This window comes from Hyposmocoma kahamanoa, unplaced genomic scaffold (assembly GCF_003589595.1).
Source record: "Hyposmocoma kahamanoa isolate Upper Pololo Valley unplaced genomic scaffold, ASM358959v1 76, whole genome shotgun sequence".
Lineage (NCBI taxonomy): Eukaryota > Metazoa > Arthropoda > Insecta > Lepidoptera > Cosmopterigidae > Hyposmocoma > Hyposmocoma kahamanoa.
Window position 1 is genome coordinate 10,973,602 of NW_020653900.1, and position 19,962 is coordinate 10,993,563.

General features: G+C 34.4%; 2 protein-coding genes across 4 annotated transcripts in view; one reads left to right on the top strand and one right to left on the bottom strand.

Moving 5' to 3' along the window:
• The first annotated feature begins 501 nt into the window (after positions 1-501).
• Positions 502-1,776, top strand: LOC113232558 (probable small nuclear ribonucleoprotein Sm D2). 2 transcript variants are annotated; one of them, XM_026467327.1, is made up of 3 exons: positions 502-533; positions 679-931; positions 1,563-1,776. In XM_026467327.1, the coding sequence occupies exons 1-3, from the start codon at positions 517-519 to the stop codon at positions 1,665-1,667; spliced, it is 375 nt and encodes a 124-aa protein (XP_026323112.1). In that variant the 5' UTR covers positions 502-516; the 3' UTR covers positions 1,668-1,776. The 2 variants fall into 2 exon arrangements, with proteins under 2 accessions (XP_026323112.1, XP_026323113.1); XM_026467328.1 differs by having other exon boundaries at positions 506-598; positions 1,563-1,775.
• Positions 1,777-9,812: 8,036 nt separating this feature from the next.
• The window catches only part of LOC113232365, a 130,940-nt gene continuing 120,790 nt past the window's right edge, over positions 9,813-19,962 (bottom strand). For both annotated transcript variants that reach the window (XM_026467047.1, XM_026467046.1), the window contains exons 16-17: positions 18,434-18,563; positions 9,813-12,827 (exon numbers count right to left, since the gene is read on the bottom strand). In XM_026467047.1, coding sequence (XP_026322832.1) covers positions 10,421-12,827; positions 18,434-18,563 — 2,537 coding nt within the window. In that variant the 3' untranslated portion in view covers positions 9,813-10,420. The remainder of the gene's footprint in view (positions 12,828-18,433; positions 18,564-19,962) is intronic.

The following is a 19,962-nucleotide window of genomic DNA, read 5'->3' on the forward strand; positions in this document are numbered from 1 at the left end:
TGCAATTAGAGTCGTATTTCTAGTGTAAATAGTGAAATACGACACCAATGGCAAGGACTTGAGTCTTAAGTGTAAGATAACGGCCTATTCACTATCTGCAGGGCAGTCCGCTGCGCAGGCAGGATTACAAAACGCTTTACAGGATTGCAGGATAGCTTGCATGCTGCAACTACATTCATCCACAGACTACTTAGTGAACTATATACGTTCATTCATCATCCAGCATTACGCGGCGGACGGACGGTAAGGCGGACTGCAATGCAGGCTAATGAATGCCCCCTATCAATCAGTTTATCTGCTGTATATTTTAGTTACATTATGTTTTGGTGTTTCATATTTATTTGCATTATGATTAATTTTATTATCTTTTTAAGGTGATGGCTCTGTTAAGCCAATACTCAAATTAAATTAATATTAAAACTGAAGTGGTACCACGTGCTTTAATTTTGATTTTCTAACGAAATGGTTTTTTGACATTGTGCAGTTTGAAGTTTCTTTGTTTTCATCTGTGGTTTCATGTTATTACTTTGCGGGTGAGCGTACTTTTCCGGATTTTGATTAGTTTCTTGTGTTAAGTTTTGTTGAAATTGTTTAAAATGTAAGTGTATTTACCAAAACTAATGTATCATGTCTAATAATAAATTTGTACACATTTTTTTAATTATTCGGTGTTTCCAGGACAACAGCTACAAAGCCACGTTCAGAGCTGTCTTTAGAGGAGATCGCTAAAATTGAGGAGGAGGAATTTAGTACTGGCCCTCTTTCTGTCCTTACGCAGTCCGTAAAAAATAATACGCAAGTGCTAATCAACTGTAGAAACAATAAGAAGTTACTTGGTCGCGTGAAAGCTTTTGATCGGCATTGTAACATGGTGCTTGAGAATGTGAAAGAAATGTGGACAGAAGTACCTAGAACAGGCAAGGGCAAGAAGGTACCGTGCGTTTAAAAGACTACTTGTGTATTTAATACGCTCTAAACATTAATGTTGTAAAACACTTTGAGGTTATGTTTTCTTTTTTCCGAAGGTCCTAGACCATACTCCCTAATCATTAGTTTCTCTTTTTCTTCAGTAATTTATGTTTTCTTTGTAATGGACTGTTTGTTTTTTTGTTAATTTATTATTTCAAAATGAAGAAACGTTTCTTATAGTCTGTTTCAATCCATTTTGAACAAAAAGTAAAAAAAACTATTTGGTTAAAATTCTAAAGCAATCACTCAATAAATCGAATAAGTAACACTTTCACGTATCTTTCAAAGATCTCTACCTGATATATCATCACTTTCCCAACAATATTCATTTGAACAGTATCATAAAATCATATTTGAAAAACGTTACTCCAAAAGTGAGGTAATTCATCTATACTTCTATGACTTTCATTTGATGATTTTGGCCATCACTAAACCGTCTATAGTCGGATCAGTGACTTGTTTGTTTACTTTTTGTTCAAAATGGATTGAAACGAAGTATACATTATACATAATAATCTAGGAAACACTTACATCCACTTCAAAGCGGATATTTCAAAACAATACACTTGCCTTAATTATATTTGCTTTTTCAGGGAAAAGCAGTAAACAAAGACAGATTTATCTCAAAGATGTTTCTCCGTGGCGACTCTGTTATTCTAGTATTAAGAAATCCACTAGCAACTGCTGCAGGAAAATAGCTTTTCATACCTTTCCAAAATTACCTTTATTTTTTATGCAAAAATTAAACATTGTTTTTTGTGGTGTATCTATTTTTATTACCTTCTCAAAAAGTACAATTTGGTTGTTACATTTAAAACATACTATTTTAAGCGTGTATATTGAAACAAGCAATAAAACGTTTTTCAGTGGATAATTTGTAAGCAAACCTAAGTACTAATGAATTGTGTGTTCAAATAGAATAAAGTTAATTATATAATTCCATTTTTATTTTATTCCACTTTAGGCTGGAACAGGTGCCAATTTGAGAAATTAGGCTCTTTTCAAATTAAATTCCTGATAATAGCCCAATAATTACAAAAAAAATATATGATTGCTAGTAGTCCTTAAATAACTGATTGTATTGAGCAAAATTATAATTTATTAAGCACATTTCTATGAAATAAAATTTAAAGTTACACTTTCAAATTGAATAAAAAGCAATTTCTCTTTACATGCAAACATCTGTTGTTTATAAATTTTGAACAAAAAAATAGATTATTAATTTCAGATAGAATGTATTGTTCACTTTTTTTTAACTTATACAGTTCGTAAGTTAAGTGTTATTATTTGAAAAAAAATAACTTCTTTCCACCCGCGAGCTCTGTGCAGTACTACGCTCAATCGCCTTTCAGGATTTGCGACAGGTAGACTGCGCGTGTGTTTTTGAGCGGGTTTATGCCACAAACAGTTGTTGTTTTTAATTAATTTCACTTTTATTTGTGTTAAATTTAGTTTGTTTAAATACATTTGACTTTGTTTTTATATTTTAGATTTTATAAATTAGTTATTTCGTTATATTTACATTGAATCTTTTTTAATAACTACCAAAGACTAGACAATATAGATATGCCGATATAAAAATAAAACTAAGGTGAAGCGTGGAATTTGTACATTATCATCATTGACTTACTGTAAGTCAATGATTATCATGCAAATAATATAGCACTGGATGATTAATACGCGTAAATAGTATGGGTAAAAACGCGGAGTGAATTCCGTTGTCCTTGGATCTCGGGTTTGATTCCCGGTAAAACAAATTTGGGAATTGAACTTTCTGAACTTGGGACTGGTCTGGGTGTTCTGGTAATGCCCATGTTTGTATTCTGTTGCTCTGGTACTCATAAGGAGTACAGGGAGTTCCCTAGTTGGAGACCAGGTGGTTGGCAACAGAACAGCCAAAAGTACATTTCCCAAATTGGTTCTGCCGGAAATCGAACCCGGGACCATGAGCTACGGAATTCACTCCAAGGCACTACCCAGAACATCTACGCCAAAACCAGTTTAGAAAAGTTCATTTACGAAATTGAACCCGGGACCAAGAGCTACGGAATACACTCCGCGGTATTGCCCAGAACACCTAGTAGGCCAAAACCATTTTAGTAATTGGTTCTGCCGGGAATCGAACCTGAAACTTTCTCATGCAGTGCCAACAGTGCCAACTGTTGGACCACCAAGATCGTCTTATTTGAATTATTATATGTACTTATATTTTATTTGTATGTAAAATCAACAAATCGCTTAAAACACGACTACCCTTTCCTAAAGCAGATTCCCGTGAGTAGAAATATTCACTTTATATAGCACATATGAAGTTCTATATTGTATTGCAAGTTCGCCCTAAGCAGTCCGATGTCGCTCAGCCAATGTCTGTCTTATAAAGAAATATACCTTATTGTTGAGAAGCCTAGTCACACTTTGTACCGCCCGTGGTGGCACAAGCTGGTGACGTCAGGCTGCGCCGCGCTGCACCGCGGGACACTAAGACATACCCACTTTATTTAGTAGAAATGAAACTATACTGTGTTGCATTTTCCGCCCACCGCAGCTTGCTGCAGTTTTCTTTGAAAGAAAATAGAAAACAAAGAAATTAAACCACCACTGATCCAGAAAATATCGCAAATATTTGCTCTCGTGACGACGAACCCATGCTTCAATCAGAATATTAGTAATAGTACTCCAATTCCAATTAAACTACTTGTTCTCGCTATTTACATTTTGACGCTTTTTAATGTTAACGATTTAGTTAATAAAGTACCTATTTTAATGTATATTTATGTAACCTCGCGAAGTATATAATCGTTATACTGTAGGTACTGTGTACTTCCTATTGTTGGCATTTCCATCAGTTAAAACCAAATTAGTCGTATTGGTCGTAATCACTTTTATTTTTTTATTATTATTAATCTAAGTGTTTATTTACGTATTGTATAAAACAAATTGAATAAATAATACATAAAAGTTATACTTTCAATGACGCATAATTAATTAGTATGTATTGACGTTTGTTAAATCCATTTAAAATATAGCCAATAAAAGTATATGTTTTAATTTTACTACTCTTTTCTACTTCTCCTTTATAGTTGAAAATAGTAGTATTAGTTGTTAATTGATAGGATGTAATGATCGAATCATTGCACGATTTACCTGATACGTTCACTATTTATGCTATTACGAGTTTTAGTCTCGAATGTCTCTGAGGGAACAACAACGTAGGTATAGATAGCAAAAAAACACTTATGACTCTTCTGTATTCTAACTTGCAACTTACCTTTATTTGACTTTGTGTAAGTACAAGCGAGTGGTCGATAGATGGCGTATGAAATTGTTTACTACTGCTTAGAGGTCAAATCGTCAAAGTCATTCGCGATTGTTCAAGCCATATTTCCATCCTCTAAGGTTCAAGCCTTAAGCTTATACCTTCAAACTTTAACTGCACTGTAATTACCATCCCTTTATATCACATCAACGCTTGTCACAAGTAAAGTTGTCCATAAAGGGGGCATTCAGAATTATTTGCTTTAAAAGGCCCATTCTTTAATTCGTTAAGTCATTCGTTAAGTTTTTCATCATCAAGGCTTTTGAAATGATCGACTTCAAGGACTATATTTTTTTTAAATAAAATATGCCTTCAAAACCTGCAAAAAGTGGATGTTATGGACGACAATCTGCCGACCGCAACCGACAAGCTGGACAAATTCCTAAGACTAGCTTGCGTGGCGACGACGGGCTGCATGAGAACAACTCCAACTCCACTCCAACGGCCATCGAAGCGATGCTGGACCTGCGACCACTCCCACTGTTCATCTGGCAGGGAGCGGCGTCAACAGCAGTGCGTCCAAACAGAGCAGGCATTTGGAAGCACATGAGAACCCCACATACAGAAATACTGAACTGGTAACTGGATAGGCTGTGGATAGGATCCCGAAACAATACATTTTTGACAAACAATACAAGGTACAATTGTTTGAAGATCCCAACGAAGGACTGAATCCCAGAGAGGTCCGCGTCTTCACTGATGGATAAAAAACAAATTCAGGAACAGGTACTGGGGTATTCTCAGAAGACCTCAATATCAGGATATCAAGACCGCTTAGTGACCACAACACAGTATTCCCGGCTGAATGCATGGGTATTAAGTTGGCAGCAGAAGCAATCATAGCGAGAAGAATAAAGAATCACTCCATTCGAATACTCTAAATCTCTCGAAATCTTCAGCAAACCGAGGAGGTTGCCGAGATTCCTGGAGGAGCTTGGGTGGCACGAGTAGGACCCTGCACCCACCACACGCAAAATAGGCAGTGTTGGGCAAAATTTAATTGTTCTGACCGCCCCCCAAACGGCCCCCCAACCGACCACCCAACCGGCCCCCCAACCGGCCGCCCAACCGACCCCCCAACCGACCCCCTAACCCATATTCGTAATGATACTTTTATTCGTTACTTTCGGTTTTAATTGTTAGTTTCAATTGTTTCTTAGAACAACTAAAAAAATTAATTGCAATTAATTTAATTGATTTTTTAATCTGATTGAATTTCTGATTGAAATTTAATTGATTAACGCCCAACACTGGGCAAGGGTCCCCTCTCAGGCAAGGGTTTAGGCTACAGTCCGCCACGGTGCTGGCCCAAAGCGGGTTGGGGATTTCACACGGTTTCCGAGGGTTGTGAACCTTCGACGTGCAGGTTTCATCACGATATTTTCCTTCACAGAAAAGCCCATTATACATTTGAAATTAAATTTCGCACATCGATTCCGAAACTCGGACGTGCAAGCCCGGATTTGAATTCACGGCCCCTGCTTGAGAGGCGGTAGATGAGCTTTTTCGAAAAATATCAGTATTAAGAAAACGCTTAGAACATCCACCAAGGTGTTGTCAAAATATATCTTGATCAGACTATTATAGTCCGCCTTTTTTGAAGACGGAGTAAAATGACATTTGCCAAAACTGCCTCCGTGGCCGAACGGTTACCATACCGGACTGCCACGCAGTGGTCCCAGATTCGATTCCCGGGTCAGGAGAAATATTTGTATGGCCTACATTCATTTATCTCGTGAGTTTGGGTGTAATTTGTGGTTGTCTATGTGTGTGTCCATGGCACCCGCGACACAGGGTTTCCCTAGTGCCATGTTGAGTGTGTGCGTTATTATTATTATGTATTTGCATGGTTGCCAGTGTTTTTAAAATTTTAAATAGTCGTATAGTTATTGTCGACAGTTTTATCGATAGATTGTGAAAGACCATGTAGCTTTGCCAAAAATATCTGAATTGTAAATGTTACGATGTAATGATTACGACTTGCGCTGTTACCTTCTTTATTCTTATTTTTACAATTGGCCTACTAATACGGAAATTAATTATAATTCATATACGTTTGAATGAGAACAAGCGGATTATTAAATTAAACTTTACAATGTCTTTACATTTGAATAGACATATTTCTAAATGTGTATGTAATGTATCAAAAGGACCTATGACGAGCAGATCGACGAATAATGGGCGGATTTATTGCATAAGCGTGGCCAACATTCAGTCGATAGTAGATAGAATATTTATCGAATGCCATCACTAGCTGCTTGCAAGCAGTCAATATTTTTGCACAACGAACTGTTATTAAATTTTACTCCATCTTCAAAAAAGACAGGCTATATGTATAATATTTATATGTGGATAATTAAAAAAAAAACCAATAATATTGAGTAAAGTTTTATTTTACTCCAATGACCAGCAATTTTTATTACATTAACAAAGTCAAAAAAATCCTTCTAATGCGCCTAAAGCTAACTTAAGTGCTGCTAAAAATATATTTTTATAAATGTTTCACAGTCTTGCGACGAAGTAAAAGTTACAATATTCTTTCAAACACGCTCTCAATACATTTAACATAATTATAAAAGTTTTCACAGCTGTAGTTAAAACTTTAGTTATTTCTAATTTTCAAAAATTGTCCTGTTAACAGATAAACGATACTTCAAGGCCGACAATTACTTTTGGACTCTGAAATGTTGGCGCTTCGGTCATGATGACAATATCTAACAAAAATTTGTTCTACTTTTATATATATTTTTAAAGCATGCAAGGGTTAAAGTCTAAATTGCCAGCCTTTACGCCGTTATTTTCAAATACGTTCGAATTTATGGTATCTTCAATTACGTAATGAAGATATATTCGAATGGATTTAAATTGAATGTGTATTAATAAAGACCGAAAGAATGCAGAAATAAACACAAAATTATAGATAACGTACCGGTGATGTAGTCTAAACAAAAATGTATCCTAAATTTTATTTTAATCCGCAATAACGTACGTAACGGCTTCTTCCGGCCCTTAGTTTTCAAATGAAATTACATCAATCAAACATAAAAATAACTGTGAAACGACTTACATAATCTTCTTTGGTAATATTTACAATATTTTATGTACTTCAGTTGTATATGATGTCACAACTATCAAATAACATTATTAGAAGCTTTACCTATTTATAAAAAATATTTTTAAATAGAACTAATTTTAATGTGGAATTAAATTTTAAAATTTAATCAAAAAATGTATTTTCACACCAAATCAATACATGCAAATCAGTCTTTTTTAAAAAGATATTTTAAGACAATCAATATTTAATGCAGTACTTAAATCAATTTACCTAAATATTAATAAATTTTGAGTTGTTTTTTAATGGCTGACTTTACGACTATGAAATGGTGGGGCTTATGTGGTCTTCTGAAGTCTAATCCCAGAAATTAGTTGCAGAATATGGTAATACTAGAGTCGCTTGTCAATCTTATAAATTTAAGTGCTCCATACACCAAATCCTCCGCTATATCTAATCGATTGTGGTGTCAATTTCATAACTTTCATTAGCGAACACGTTCACCATGTTAACCAACATGTTTACAATAAATTACTGTAATTTTTTTTTAAATAAGTGCGCATATGACCTCCGTCTCTCCCAATGGAAAGTGATGATGAAGTCGATGACGGAGCATGCACACCTAAAACGCCTATTCACTCTCGCCTTGAAAATGCCCTGGTATAACTACACCGTTCAGGGAACAAATCTGCAGGAAGGGAATTCCACTTCATAGCCGTTCGCAATATAAATGTGGAAGCGTAATGGTTCGTGTGCGAATCCTTGGAATTAATTGCAAACATGTTAGCTAATGCACGCGTGCTCGAGTGCAATAGGTCACGAGTGAATAGGTCTTGCTAACGCATATAATGTCAAATTCTATCATAAAACTTATTGCAGTAGATAAGAATATGAACATTTAATGAACAAATCATTTAAATCTTACATTTGTGAGGCACAGCACCATATTTTTGTACACATTAATGGCAGTGAAATAATGACTACGGACGAATGACTATAGACACAACTACCTAGCGCACACTGGTATATTTTTAATGTAAAACGGTATAAAACACGTAAAAGGGACCTATTCACAGCCAAACTCATTGACAAATAACAAAGCAAATCATTCGTTACCTAAATATTGCCCGATATTCGAGACACAAATTTCTGCAATTCAATATGTTGGCTTATTAATAGGTCCTAAATTATAAACCAGTTATTAAATGTATATTTATCTTGTATTAACATTATTGATCTCATGATATTGCTGATTTAATGTGAAGCTTCATAATCTGCTAGGTGCTAAGGTATATAAAAATAGTAAGCTATGTGAAAAATACGGCAAAATGTATTGCTCTAGCACCAAAAATACACATAATATGTTATTTTACCTACATTTACGGTAAATTTAAATTATGTAATATTTGCATCAACACTCTTATATGTATAGGTACGCTTTATTTTTTTACGAGCGGGTCCATACACTATCCAACATGTAGGGCTGCAAAAAAGGAGTTAAAAGAGACTGACGTATAACTACTAAAAACTATCAAGTTACTTATGACCTTATAACGCTCAACGGCGCGGCTGTTGGTGTAGTCATTGGAAGAAATTACACAGTTCTTAGAAAATTCCACACCACTAATGTAACCTGCCTACATAGGCAACCTTCTCTCCAGTTACTATTAAATATAAAAGAAAATTCAATAAAAATTGGCCTTTTATTGGCCTAAATGTAGAATAATGTCTGTACCGCTTTAAGTAAATTATGCTTAAACAATAATAAATGAAATTAATATGTACACATCACACAATTACGACTAAAGTCTTTATAAAAATACAAATCAAACATTTATTGTACCTATATTCTTTTAAGACACTTCACAATTTGTTCAAAATGAAAGTTACTTAAAGAAATTAATGTTCATAGAGATCTCTTAATATATATATATATATATGAATTTTCCTGGTAGTCATTTATTTACATCAGGTAAAAATCCACATAATATAATATTTTAAAATACAACTCTAGCTTTTTTACATACAAAAGATGACGATTCGGACAAACGATTAACTGAACTAAAATTTTACTAAATTGAACTAAAACTAAGTACCGCAAACCGGACATACAACTATATTCATTGTGTTGTTAGAACTTCCTGCTTCAGAAATAAGAAAAATCTGTTATTTTACATCAATATAATATTTTTATCCTGAATTAAATAATTTTGTTTAAGCTGATTGTTTTTTGGCGATATCGATACCTTTATTAAACAAGCACACCTCACTCTCTATTTAGTTTACGTTTACATGAAATCGTTTGTCATAATCGCCAAATTAATTATTTTGCTACACATCAAAATGCTGTATCATATTAAAATATGAACACTTCACAAGTCTCTTTTCTATTTTAAAGATAAATATTTTTTCTTTAAAGATACAGAAAAATAAATTCTTAAAATTAATATTTATATTCTGTAAACTTCTCAGAATTGGTTCGGATTTGTTTTTTTTTTTTGGCATTGTCTAGTAATCTTTAAATATATTAATATCGTTTGTGTAAAAAATCTTTTATTTCCAAAAAAATCAGTTAAATTGTCTTTAGCAACGGTTGGAAGGTTAAAAGGGTTAGCGATACCTAAGTCGAAAAAGTGTTTTATATAAGTACATTTCGGAACCAGCCGGGATATTCCGAATACTTCTAAAACAGTAGATTAAAGTTGGCTACATTGGCGATTTTTTAATGATTTAATTCCTGAATTTGCAAACTTTAAAACGCTCCCTGATCATTTCAAAAATGTCGTCTAGCCTCTTGTTCCTTACAACCGTCAATATGATTTTCGGACAATGGGAAAAATGGTCTATAATCTGCAAGGAAAGGAAGGGGAAAATCCTATAATATATTTGTTATACTGTCATATATTATCGACTAGAAATATGTGTATCATCTTCTTCTAATTACAACTACCAGGTATTCATTTTCAAATATTTCTCTCGAGCTAACACAAATATTAGTGTGAGAGTCGAATACGATTTTTTATCTTTGAATGAAAGAATAGTCTCCTAAAACTCGTAATTTTCATTATGTTCGAGGCAGTGTACTATTTTTTCGTCGTACTTATTTCTTTACCAATGGATTTCCTATTTTCAAACTTTTGCTGTAAACTTGCAACATTGGAAGGTTTCGACGTTAATTTTGCTCCAATCGATTTCACATTTGAATCAGTTCTTTGTACAATCGCACTAGGTTTCGGTACCACTTTCGGTTTGTTCTTATTTAAATTATCAGCTATAGCTTTAACATTACTGTCTGTTTTCGAATTGGTACTTTTTAAGGCTGATGTTTTATCTGTTACTTTGTTCAGACTTGTGTTCGAATTTGTAACTGGTTTTATGGATGTTGTTACTTTTAAACTTGGTTTTTTCTCAACTGCAGGAGCGGGTCTTAACGGAGGTCTATTATCACTAAGTTTGTTTGTTATGTTAGGTTTAGTTGCCACTTTCGGCGCATCGTTGACTTTATTGTTATTTATCACATCTGGAGGTTTCACGTTTTTAGTTTCAACAGCACAGCTCGAAACTACATCGGGGCTGTTAGCTAGTTTAGGTGTTATATTCACATTTTTAGGTGTATTTTTCGGTGACTGCGGTACATTTCTAAAAGTAGTCGTTTTCAGACCTGGTGGAGTTATTTGTCTATTTATCAGGGGAGGCGTAACTTGCTTGTTCATAGTAGGGATTTTAGTATTGGCTTTGGCAGTAGGCGACGGCGGTGTCTTCTCTTCTTGTTTCACATTGTCTGGCTTATTCAGGTAAGTAGGAACATTTACAGCAGAAGGGTGTAAATAGCCACTGCTAGTCGTAGAGACATTGGATTTCGCTCCAGTGTTACTATAAACACTTTCTGGAGTTCTATAATGATCCGCATTCATATAAGTGCTGTCCCGATTTTCAGCCATAGCTTTTTTCTTTCTAGCAAGCGTTGATGTCGAATAAATAGAGTCGAAGTTTCGATTCTGTATCTCATTTACAATCTCTCCTAATAAACCCACGCTTTCCGTACTTCCAGAAGTTAAAGAAAGAGGTTTAGGAGTATTGTAGCCTTCGGGAGTCGATTGGTGGATAGTCTTTAACGGTTGAGTTTCACCAGGTAAGGGTTTTGAAACCTTTTGTGGGCTTTCTTCAATAATTGCGTAAATATTATCACTAGACTCTTCATCTATGTGCGCTAATGGAGCTTGCTTTTCTTCAATACAGTCAACATAGTCTGAAGATTTAATTTCAGATAGCGGTTTTGGGTGTTGATAGACTGGTGTATCGTTGGGTAACGGTGGTGGAGGAGCAGTCGGTCTTCCTACTACTGAAACTGGTCTCGGAACTCCAGGGGCCTGTCTCATGGAAGCAAAACTTTGTAACACAGGCTTTTGTGTTGTAGGTGCTCTCATACTTTGAGCTCTATTCACAAAAGACTTAGTTTCATCTCCGTCTTCCGAATCAGAAACAACAGGCACTGTGTTAACCGGTAATTCGATTTGTTTTTGCAAAATCGGGTTTGAGATTGGCAAATTTCTTAAGCCTCCTTTGTCAGTTTTTGGAATCTTTACTTGATGAATTGGATTTTTCGGTAAAGAGTGGCTTCTTTCTACGGGATTACGTGCCTTTTCCTTTGGTTTCTCCTGTTTTAAAAACGAAGCTATTCTGTTTAATGAGATGCCTTCTTTCACTTTCTTAGGTTCTTCAGGCAATGGTTTTTGGGGAAAATTACCAGCAGAATGCATACTTAGAGGCCGTTTTGGCATGTCGGGCGAATCTGACGGCACAGTTGGAGCAGGTCTTATTGGGCCAAGAGTTTTGGAACCTTGCAAAGGTGATATCAATTCTTTAGCAGTGCATGTGGAAGCTTCGAGAATAGGACTCGATATGACTGGTCTTGGAGGTGGATTGGCAATAATAGGTGGTAAATTTTCAGCCTTTTCCGTGTTCATAAACGCTTTAATTCTGTCTTGAACGGTGCTATTAGTTCTTTTGACTGAAGGGCTTGATCTTGGACTCACTTTAGATGTCTTAGGTACGACAGGCAACGGAGGTGCTGACCTCAAAACAGGTTTCAGAGCTCCTTGACTAATAACAGTTTGAGCGTTACTACTACTTCTATGTACTGGAGTTATTTTTGCGCTTTTGCTTGCTATACTATCTGCGATAGTCTTGACGGCATTTTTGTCAATAACAGGTGCTCCATCCTCTTTTTGCTGTTGCGATTTTTCAACAGGAGTTAAGGAGAAGCCTTTAAAGTTTCCGAAGAAATTGGTTGAAGGGTTGATGTTGCCTGATGGACTATGTTCAGAATCGCTTCGAAGGAGGCTTGAGCTCATGTCATCAGGGTTGGAAAGAGTGTGAACGTTAACAGGTGGAGGGTTACCTTGAGAGTTATTTTGGAAGTTAGCGGCAAATTTACTTGCACTGCGGGACAGGCGTCGAGGTATACTTGCCTTTTTAGGTGATTGGACTCTGTAAAAAAAAGGTATGTATCATCATTTTGTTACACAAGGTAGTTTTTAATGAGATTTTAATATTTAATGATATTTATTGTTCAGATTTTATAAGCAAAATTTATAATTCTCATATTTTCATATTCTCATATTTAAAAATTCTCATATTTTGAACTGAATTTAAAATTAAGAAATAAATAAGCCGAACAATATTTAAGTTAAACTTCAACACCTTATTCCAAGCTTATGAAATTATCTAAATACTACTTCCCTTTCCAGTGTGGTAACATTACCCCATTACATCGAGTATATAACCAGAAATAGAGACGAAATAAGGGCCATCCATCCCTGAAAACTCATCAGGCACATGGCCCTTATAAATATCAACTCTGGTTTGCACTAAAATCACAAAAATCGAAAGCTGAAATAGTACAGCGCCAACAACTGACCTGTGTACGTCTCTGTATGTTCCGAAAATATTCTACATTTATTGTAATAAAGACTGCAACTATTGTGTGTACTACGTGTGGGAAAAACAGCAAAACATCTAATTACAAAACAAACGGAATCACATTTCATCGGTAATTAAATATTAAATATGTAATTTTTCAATTTACGTCCATTATAGCAAAGCTCAAGTTAATTGGTCGATTTGAAGTGAAACAATTGACGACACCCGTCAATTGTTTTGAATTCGTGCTGGCCAATCGGAACGCAGTTGTCACCGAAATGGTTTGGCAGAATAGTTTTCAAACAAATTAAATGACATTTCGTCTCTATTTCTGGTTATATACTCAATGCCCCATTACAACAAAGCGCCCTCTTTGATTTGCGCTAGACGACAAAGCGCAAACTACAATTGAGGCTATCAGCGTAAAAATCGTGTAATCCAAACTTTTGTTACAATATTACTTTAAATGATACTAAAGTTTACATAATTATAATATACTTGGATGCTATTTTCATGTATAAAAAAATTAATAATTATATTGGTATAATTATTTTTTTTTGAGGGATTCAAAATGATATATCTATATATCTCGTTCTCAATCCATCATCTTCTATCACTTTTACACGTTTTCCGAAGCTTGTGTGAACCTTCTTCGACATGTAGGTTTCACCGCGATTTGTAATTTCAAATTACATTTCGCACGTAAATTCCGAGAAACTCAGAAGTGCGAATCTGGATTCGAGCTCACGGCCTCTGCTAGAGACACGATAGGTCAAACCATTAGCGCCCAGTTACACGACGAGAAAGATTTCACGCGACTGCCGCGCGGCGACCGCCCAGTTACCACGCCTTCATATACATTAATGGCGAATTTGAATTCTATTTACTACGTAAAAACATTCAAATTCCTCTGAATAATGCAACTACGCGGTCACCGCCCGGCCGCCGCGCGTGGCGCTGCGTAGACCAAATCCAAGCCAGCCTCGCCCGCGTGTGTCTGAGCTCATTTAAGTTAAAACGTAAAAGCTAAGCAAATAGAGCGTATTTTGCCAGTTAGACACACGCGGTCGCTGTGCTGCAGCAACGCGGGGTGAGCGCGATGAAATTCGTGTCGAATAAATGCCCTGATACGGCTTATTTTGAGATTCTACTTTTTAGCAAGATAAATGGATGTATTCGTTAATAAACCCCCCGCGCAAGGCGATCGGATCTAGAAGATATCGCACCGAACAGGGAAGTAGTCGACTGCCTCTCATTTTATAAGCTTAGAATAAGGTAAGTATGCTTAATAATAATTGAAATGTTAAAGTAAAAACATTACAAGTAATTTAATATTATTCCATTATGCAAAGCGAAGTAACAGCCCAGAATCATTTAGTAGCTACGTGCACATACGTGGTTAGCACCAGAAGATCCAGAAGTTAACTACTCACCAAAAAAAAAAGAAAACCAAACACCATCTGGAAAGTTAGAAAATTGCCAATTCCAATGTTTTTTTTTAACATTTAGATTTAATTTTACAATTGATTATAAAGGCCTTCGACTTACTTTTGAACTCCAAAATTGCGGCGCTAGAGCTGGTTTTTGACGTCAATGTACGTGGTGAAGTTAGGTCTTTAACATTCCGCGAGCCTACATCGAACTTGTCATCACCTTCCCCGACCCAAAAACTTTAATTATGAACTTTACTCTGGTGAAAATTACGTTCACTTCAACATTGGAATGTGCAAAAGGAAAAAAGGCTGCACGCTACATCACACAAATACGTTTCTATATTTTGTTGTTGTATACTTTTTTTAATTAATCAGAAATAAAACTATACAGGGTGATTTGTAAAATACTAAGAGCCTACCAGGCATATATTCCAATATCATATCATAAAAAATCATAACCCAGTTTTAGAATATTGAAATTGTTTAATGACATTTCAGCAATGCATCGTTAGGGTAAGTTCCGATAAGTCGAATACGTTAACTAATTTTAACTGTCTTAAAAAAAGAATTTTGTGGTGTGGGTGTGGAAAAACAAAAGTATCATAATACTTATGATGTAAGTAATATAATATGGTCTTGTGAGTGTGGTGTATGGTGATGTGTTGTGAGTATTTTACAAATAACCCTGTATATGTAAAATCTCAAAAGAAACAGTAACGTATATTATAGTTTGTGTAACATACATTGCAACCGGAAGGGCAAATTGTGAAAACACCATACATCTATGTGCTTTATTATTAAAAAAAAGTTAAGTAAGTATTAAAAGAAAACTACTAAATTATTAAACATCTAATTAAACAGTCATTATAATTGTGAAATTATTTAAAAATAAACAGGCAAATTTAAATAAGCATCAAAATCATTTCAGCGATCTTTAAGTTTCATAATTGTTATAAGGTTGATTTAAGAAATGTTGTGATATTTTTGATACAAGTTCAGGTAATTTTGATACTTATTGCGTGTGTAAAATATGCTAGAAATTGAGGCTATCACAGGTCCTTTCATGACTATATTATACAGGAGACTTGTATGCAGCAGTTGGATATATATATGACGTTGTAGAATCGCGAATTTTTGTTATCGCGTTGTAGAATAATTCGTGGCTGTTACGCTACTCAACAACGTTATAATTACTCCAACTGTCTTTAGTGACGTTTTCAATGGTAGCCCTCATTTATCGAAATATAACATAACAAACTACAGTAAATAACTACATTCACAAAATACTACACACTAAATTACAAGCAAACAACAAACCAACCACACTCAAACCCAATATAACACAAATCCAAACAAGCAACACATGGTTTACAAAAAATTAAATTCTATAACAAAAGGAGTACAATCACATAAAACTTTGGCACACATTTGTAGCTATAATGTACAACAAGTTAACACTGGACCCTAAGGGTAGTTCCCTTTTGGTCGGCCATGAGATTGGCATGGCTTATTTGTTCCATAGTATAAGGAAAAAATCCTAGAAAAAAAAGTAATTTTGTCCAATGACGTCATGTTCTATAGAACAAAATATGGGAACTATCCGTCCCTAAAAAGGTGGTGCTTGTATTGACTGATTATTAGTACAACCACACTGAAATAGTTTATCCTTTAAGACATTAACGGGCGTGATTTAAATATTATATTATATATATATATATAGGGTCCAATCTAACTTGCTAGTGTTCAAATATAAAGAAGGGTGGCGAATGCTGACCCAAAATCAACGAGGTGCCAGTCATGGACTTTGCTAGTATAATTTTACGTTTGTTTATGTTTATGCCTAGTTATTAATATATTTTTGTATATTTTTAGAAGTCAGGAATAAAAATATTGCAAAACAATGTATTTTAGAATGATGCAATGACACAACGCAATTGATTCAGTTCCACCAGAGATTAGGTAGCGTTCTTGTACGTACGTTTCATTTTAAGCATAATTGAATATTTAACCGACCTGAAGTATTAGTTATTTTATAGCACACTCATAAAACATTAAAGCGATAAAATACGTAATCAAATAATCAATTAAACAATAATAACTTAAAGTAAAAAATAAACCGCAATGTGACAAAAATGTTTAGACAAAATTTCAATGATAGACACGAAAGTTAACAAAGGAACGTTTTGACAAGAGCCCTCTTGCCAATGTCAATGTCACTTTGAGATTGAGATCAATGTGACCGACCTTTTGTGGCAGATTTCTGCCATTTGGGTAGGTTTAATTTTTATTCATTTTCATTGCCACAGAACATGTTAACGTTGTATTAAAAGTAGCAGAGTTTGGCAGATTTAGGAAGAACTTGCTGTTCTTCTACCTAACTAAACATCTGAAGCGAAATACAGGAAAATGTTATAAACATAACCTATATCAAGTTTACAACCTCAGCTTCTACAGGCTGTACCCAATTAGCTTTTTTGATGCTATGATAATGAGTCACAAGTATTGATAGGTCTCTTTAATGCACGTCGTCAAAAAGACTGGGTCACAAAATACATGGGATGTCGCCATCCTTCTTTAATTAAATATTGTAATTGCACAATATTTACTAAACCAGTTCATGTTCACCCCATTCACCCTTGAGTTTTGGTTTTTTTGAGAGTGTATTGATTAAACATTCAGTCTTTATTAATTTAGCCAATATTATTTTTATTAAACATATGAGCTTTATTCGCTACATTGCCTTTCGTTATCATTTCATTCGTAGTCGACGCTAATTCTTTTTTTTCTATACTTGGTTTCGCTTTACTGATAACCGGCTTTGCTTTATTTACGTTATATTTACTGCTTATATTTGGTTTATTCTCAGCTTGTGGTTTTGTTTTTAAAGCTATTGAAGTTTTTATAGTTTCGTTTATATTATTAACTGGTTTAGGTAAACTGTTGTTAGTTTTAGGTATAACAGAATTGAGCTCCTTGCTAGCTACAGTAGATGAGTTAGATCCATTTTTAACTGTCGGTTTAGGTGACTTAGATAAGTTATTTCGAGCATTACTTAAAACTGTATTGAAATGTAAATCATTTTCGACTTTAACAATGGGTTTAACACTATTTTTGTTAATGGGTTTTGGTGATTTATTTAAATTGTTTTTAGCATTAGCAATCAAAACACTTAATTCATTACTTTTAACTATTGAATTATCAATTGGTTTAATATCACTTATTGAATTAGAAATTTCAGCTTTTGGTGGCGAGTAGTTAACTAAGTTTGAATTTTGAATAACATTACTGAGTGGAGTATTGTTTATATTTAAATTTGTTTTTATTTCTTCTGCATTTTGATAATGACTCTCTGCGTTTTGGTCTTTCCTATCTATGTTGCAATCTCTATTTATAACTATGTCTGCTTTCGTAATTTTTTTATCAAACTTTATATTTTTAGGAGCCTGAGGTAATGGCTTGTTATAATCAAAATTAATTTGTATCTTTGAATTTATTTCTGCATTATTACAATCCGGTACATCGTAAATATGGGTTTCAATTTGAGACACTGTAATATTATTTTCGTTGATATTTTTAGGCGCTTTCGAGGGAAAACGTAACATTTGACGTAGTCTATGAGTATTGTAGTGAAAGGAAGGCATATTACTGAAAAAGCTTTTGCTAGCATTATATGTAGGTTTTGGATCTTTAGAATTATTAGTTGTCCCGTGTCTTTTTATGCATGGTAGTAAATCTACGTACGATTTTCTTGGTCGTTTCCAGAATGGTAGAACGTTGTGGCGCGAGTAGTACAACAGGAACATGATGAGAAGAATTGATGGTATAATCCCGAGGAATATTATGTACATCGTTATCATGAAGTTCCTTTGCACTGTGGACAAAAATATAACATTAGAATTGTTAATACATCAAATACTATGTGTACCGTCTAGGCTCTCGGGTTTCTCTCAGAGAAAAGTTTAAGGAGACTGGTATCAAGACTGTGGCATCACAGTACATTTACTCAAATATTTTATATGCTCGTAAAAATATACATAATTTCAATAAGAAAGAAGATATCCATAATATTAACCTTAGAGCTAAGTCCAAACTCATGGTACCACGATTTCGTTTAACCAAGGTAAACAACTCTTTTATGGTGAACTGTATACGTTTTTACAATAAGATTCCGGATCATATATGAAGTTTATCATTTCCTAAGTTTAAAAACTACATTAAAAATATTTTGATCGAAAAATCATATTACAAAATTGAAGACTACGTGTTAGATAAAGATGTATGGAAAGACGACATGGCTCCAGAATCCACACAAATTTGATTCAAAGTATTTAAGCATAGCATTTAAGTTTATTTGAAAAGAGCAATCCCTAGAGTTTCTTGCTCGTTCTTCTCAGGGAGGTCAGCGTAGTGAACGAGCAGTAGCTTAAATGTGACGATTTCAAGTGTACATTTATTTTACCTATGGAATAAATAATCTTTGACTTTGACTTTGACTACATAAAATCGCTAAATTTAACTTCAGAACGTCCTCAAGATACCAAAGGTTTGCTATTACACGTTTAGTGCCACCACTCAGCGTTCGTAGTATGTCGCATCGATAAAGCTATTATATCCACATTTGGCATTAGAAAGTTATATCACAATAGCTAACATGGCGAGCACCATGATGTCACATTTGTATGTCATCGCGAGCGCTGCGACTAATGACTGCAAAAGATTAACACAGTGCCAAACGTGGCTGCAAGATCACAACTGATTTTAAAACATTTTGACAGTTCTGCACAGTAATTTTATCAACGTAAAAATTGAGCGCGACAAACGAGATAAACAGAAAAAATAAAAACAAATTGATATAATAAATAATTGGAAAAAGTCGAGAACATTCTTAATGCAGTTCAATACGTGAGAGTAATTAGAAATACGTAAACAATAACTAAAATAATGTAAAATATGTAAAAGCAAAAACTACAAAAACTCGACTAAATTTTAAATAACTAACAACTTTACCTTTGACACGGAATTAATATTATGAAAAAAAACTGACCTCTCTTACAAAAAAATTCAAACACATGTAACTGTAGAAAAGAATACCTTTTGCTATACAACATTAAAATCTGCATGACTAGTTTTTCTGTTATAAGGGCACCTTTCCGTAGTACATTTTCTTTTTGTGAGATTATCTTGAAAACAAAGTTTTGTGTGTTGTGAACAGAAAATTGTTCACTAAAGAGCTATTTGCAAAATTGACATATGCTAGCTCATCTTATGAA

What these genes read in the sequence shown, in the direction of transcription:
- LOC113232558 (XM_026467327.1), top strand. An exon ending in GAACAGGCAAGGGCAAGAAG is followed by an intron (nt 932 to 1,562) that starts GTACCGTGCGTT and finishes TTGCTTTTTCAG; the next exon opens with GGAAAAGCAGTAAACAAAGA.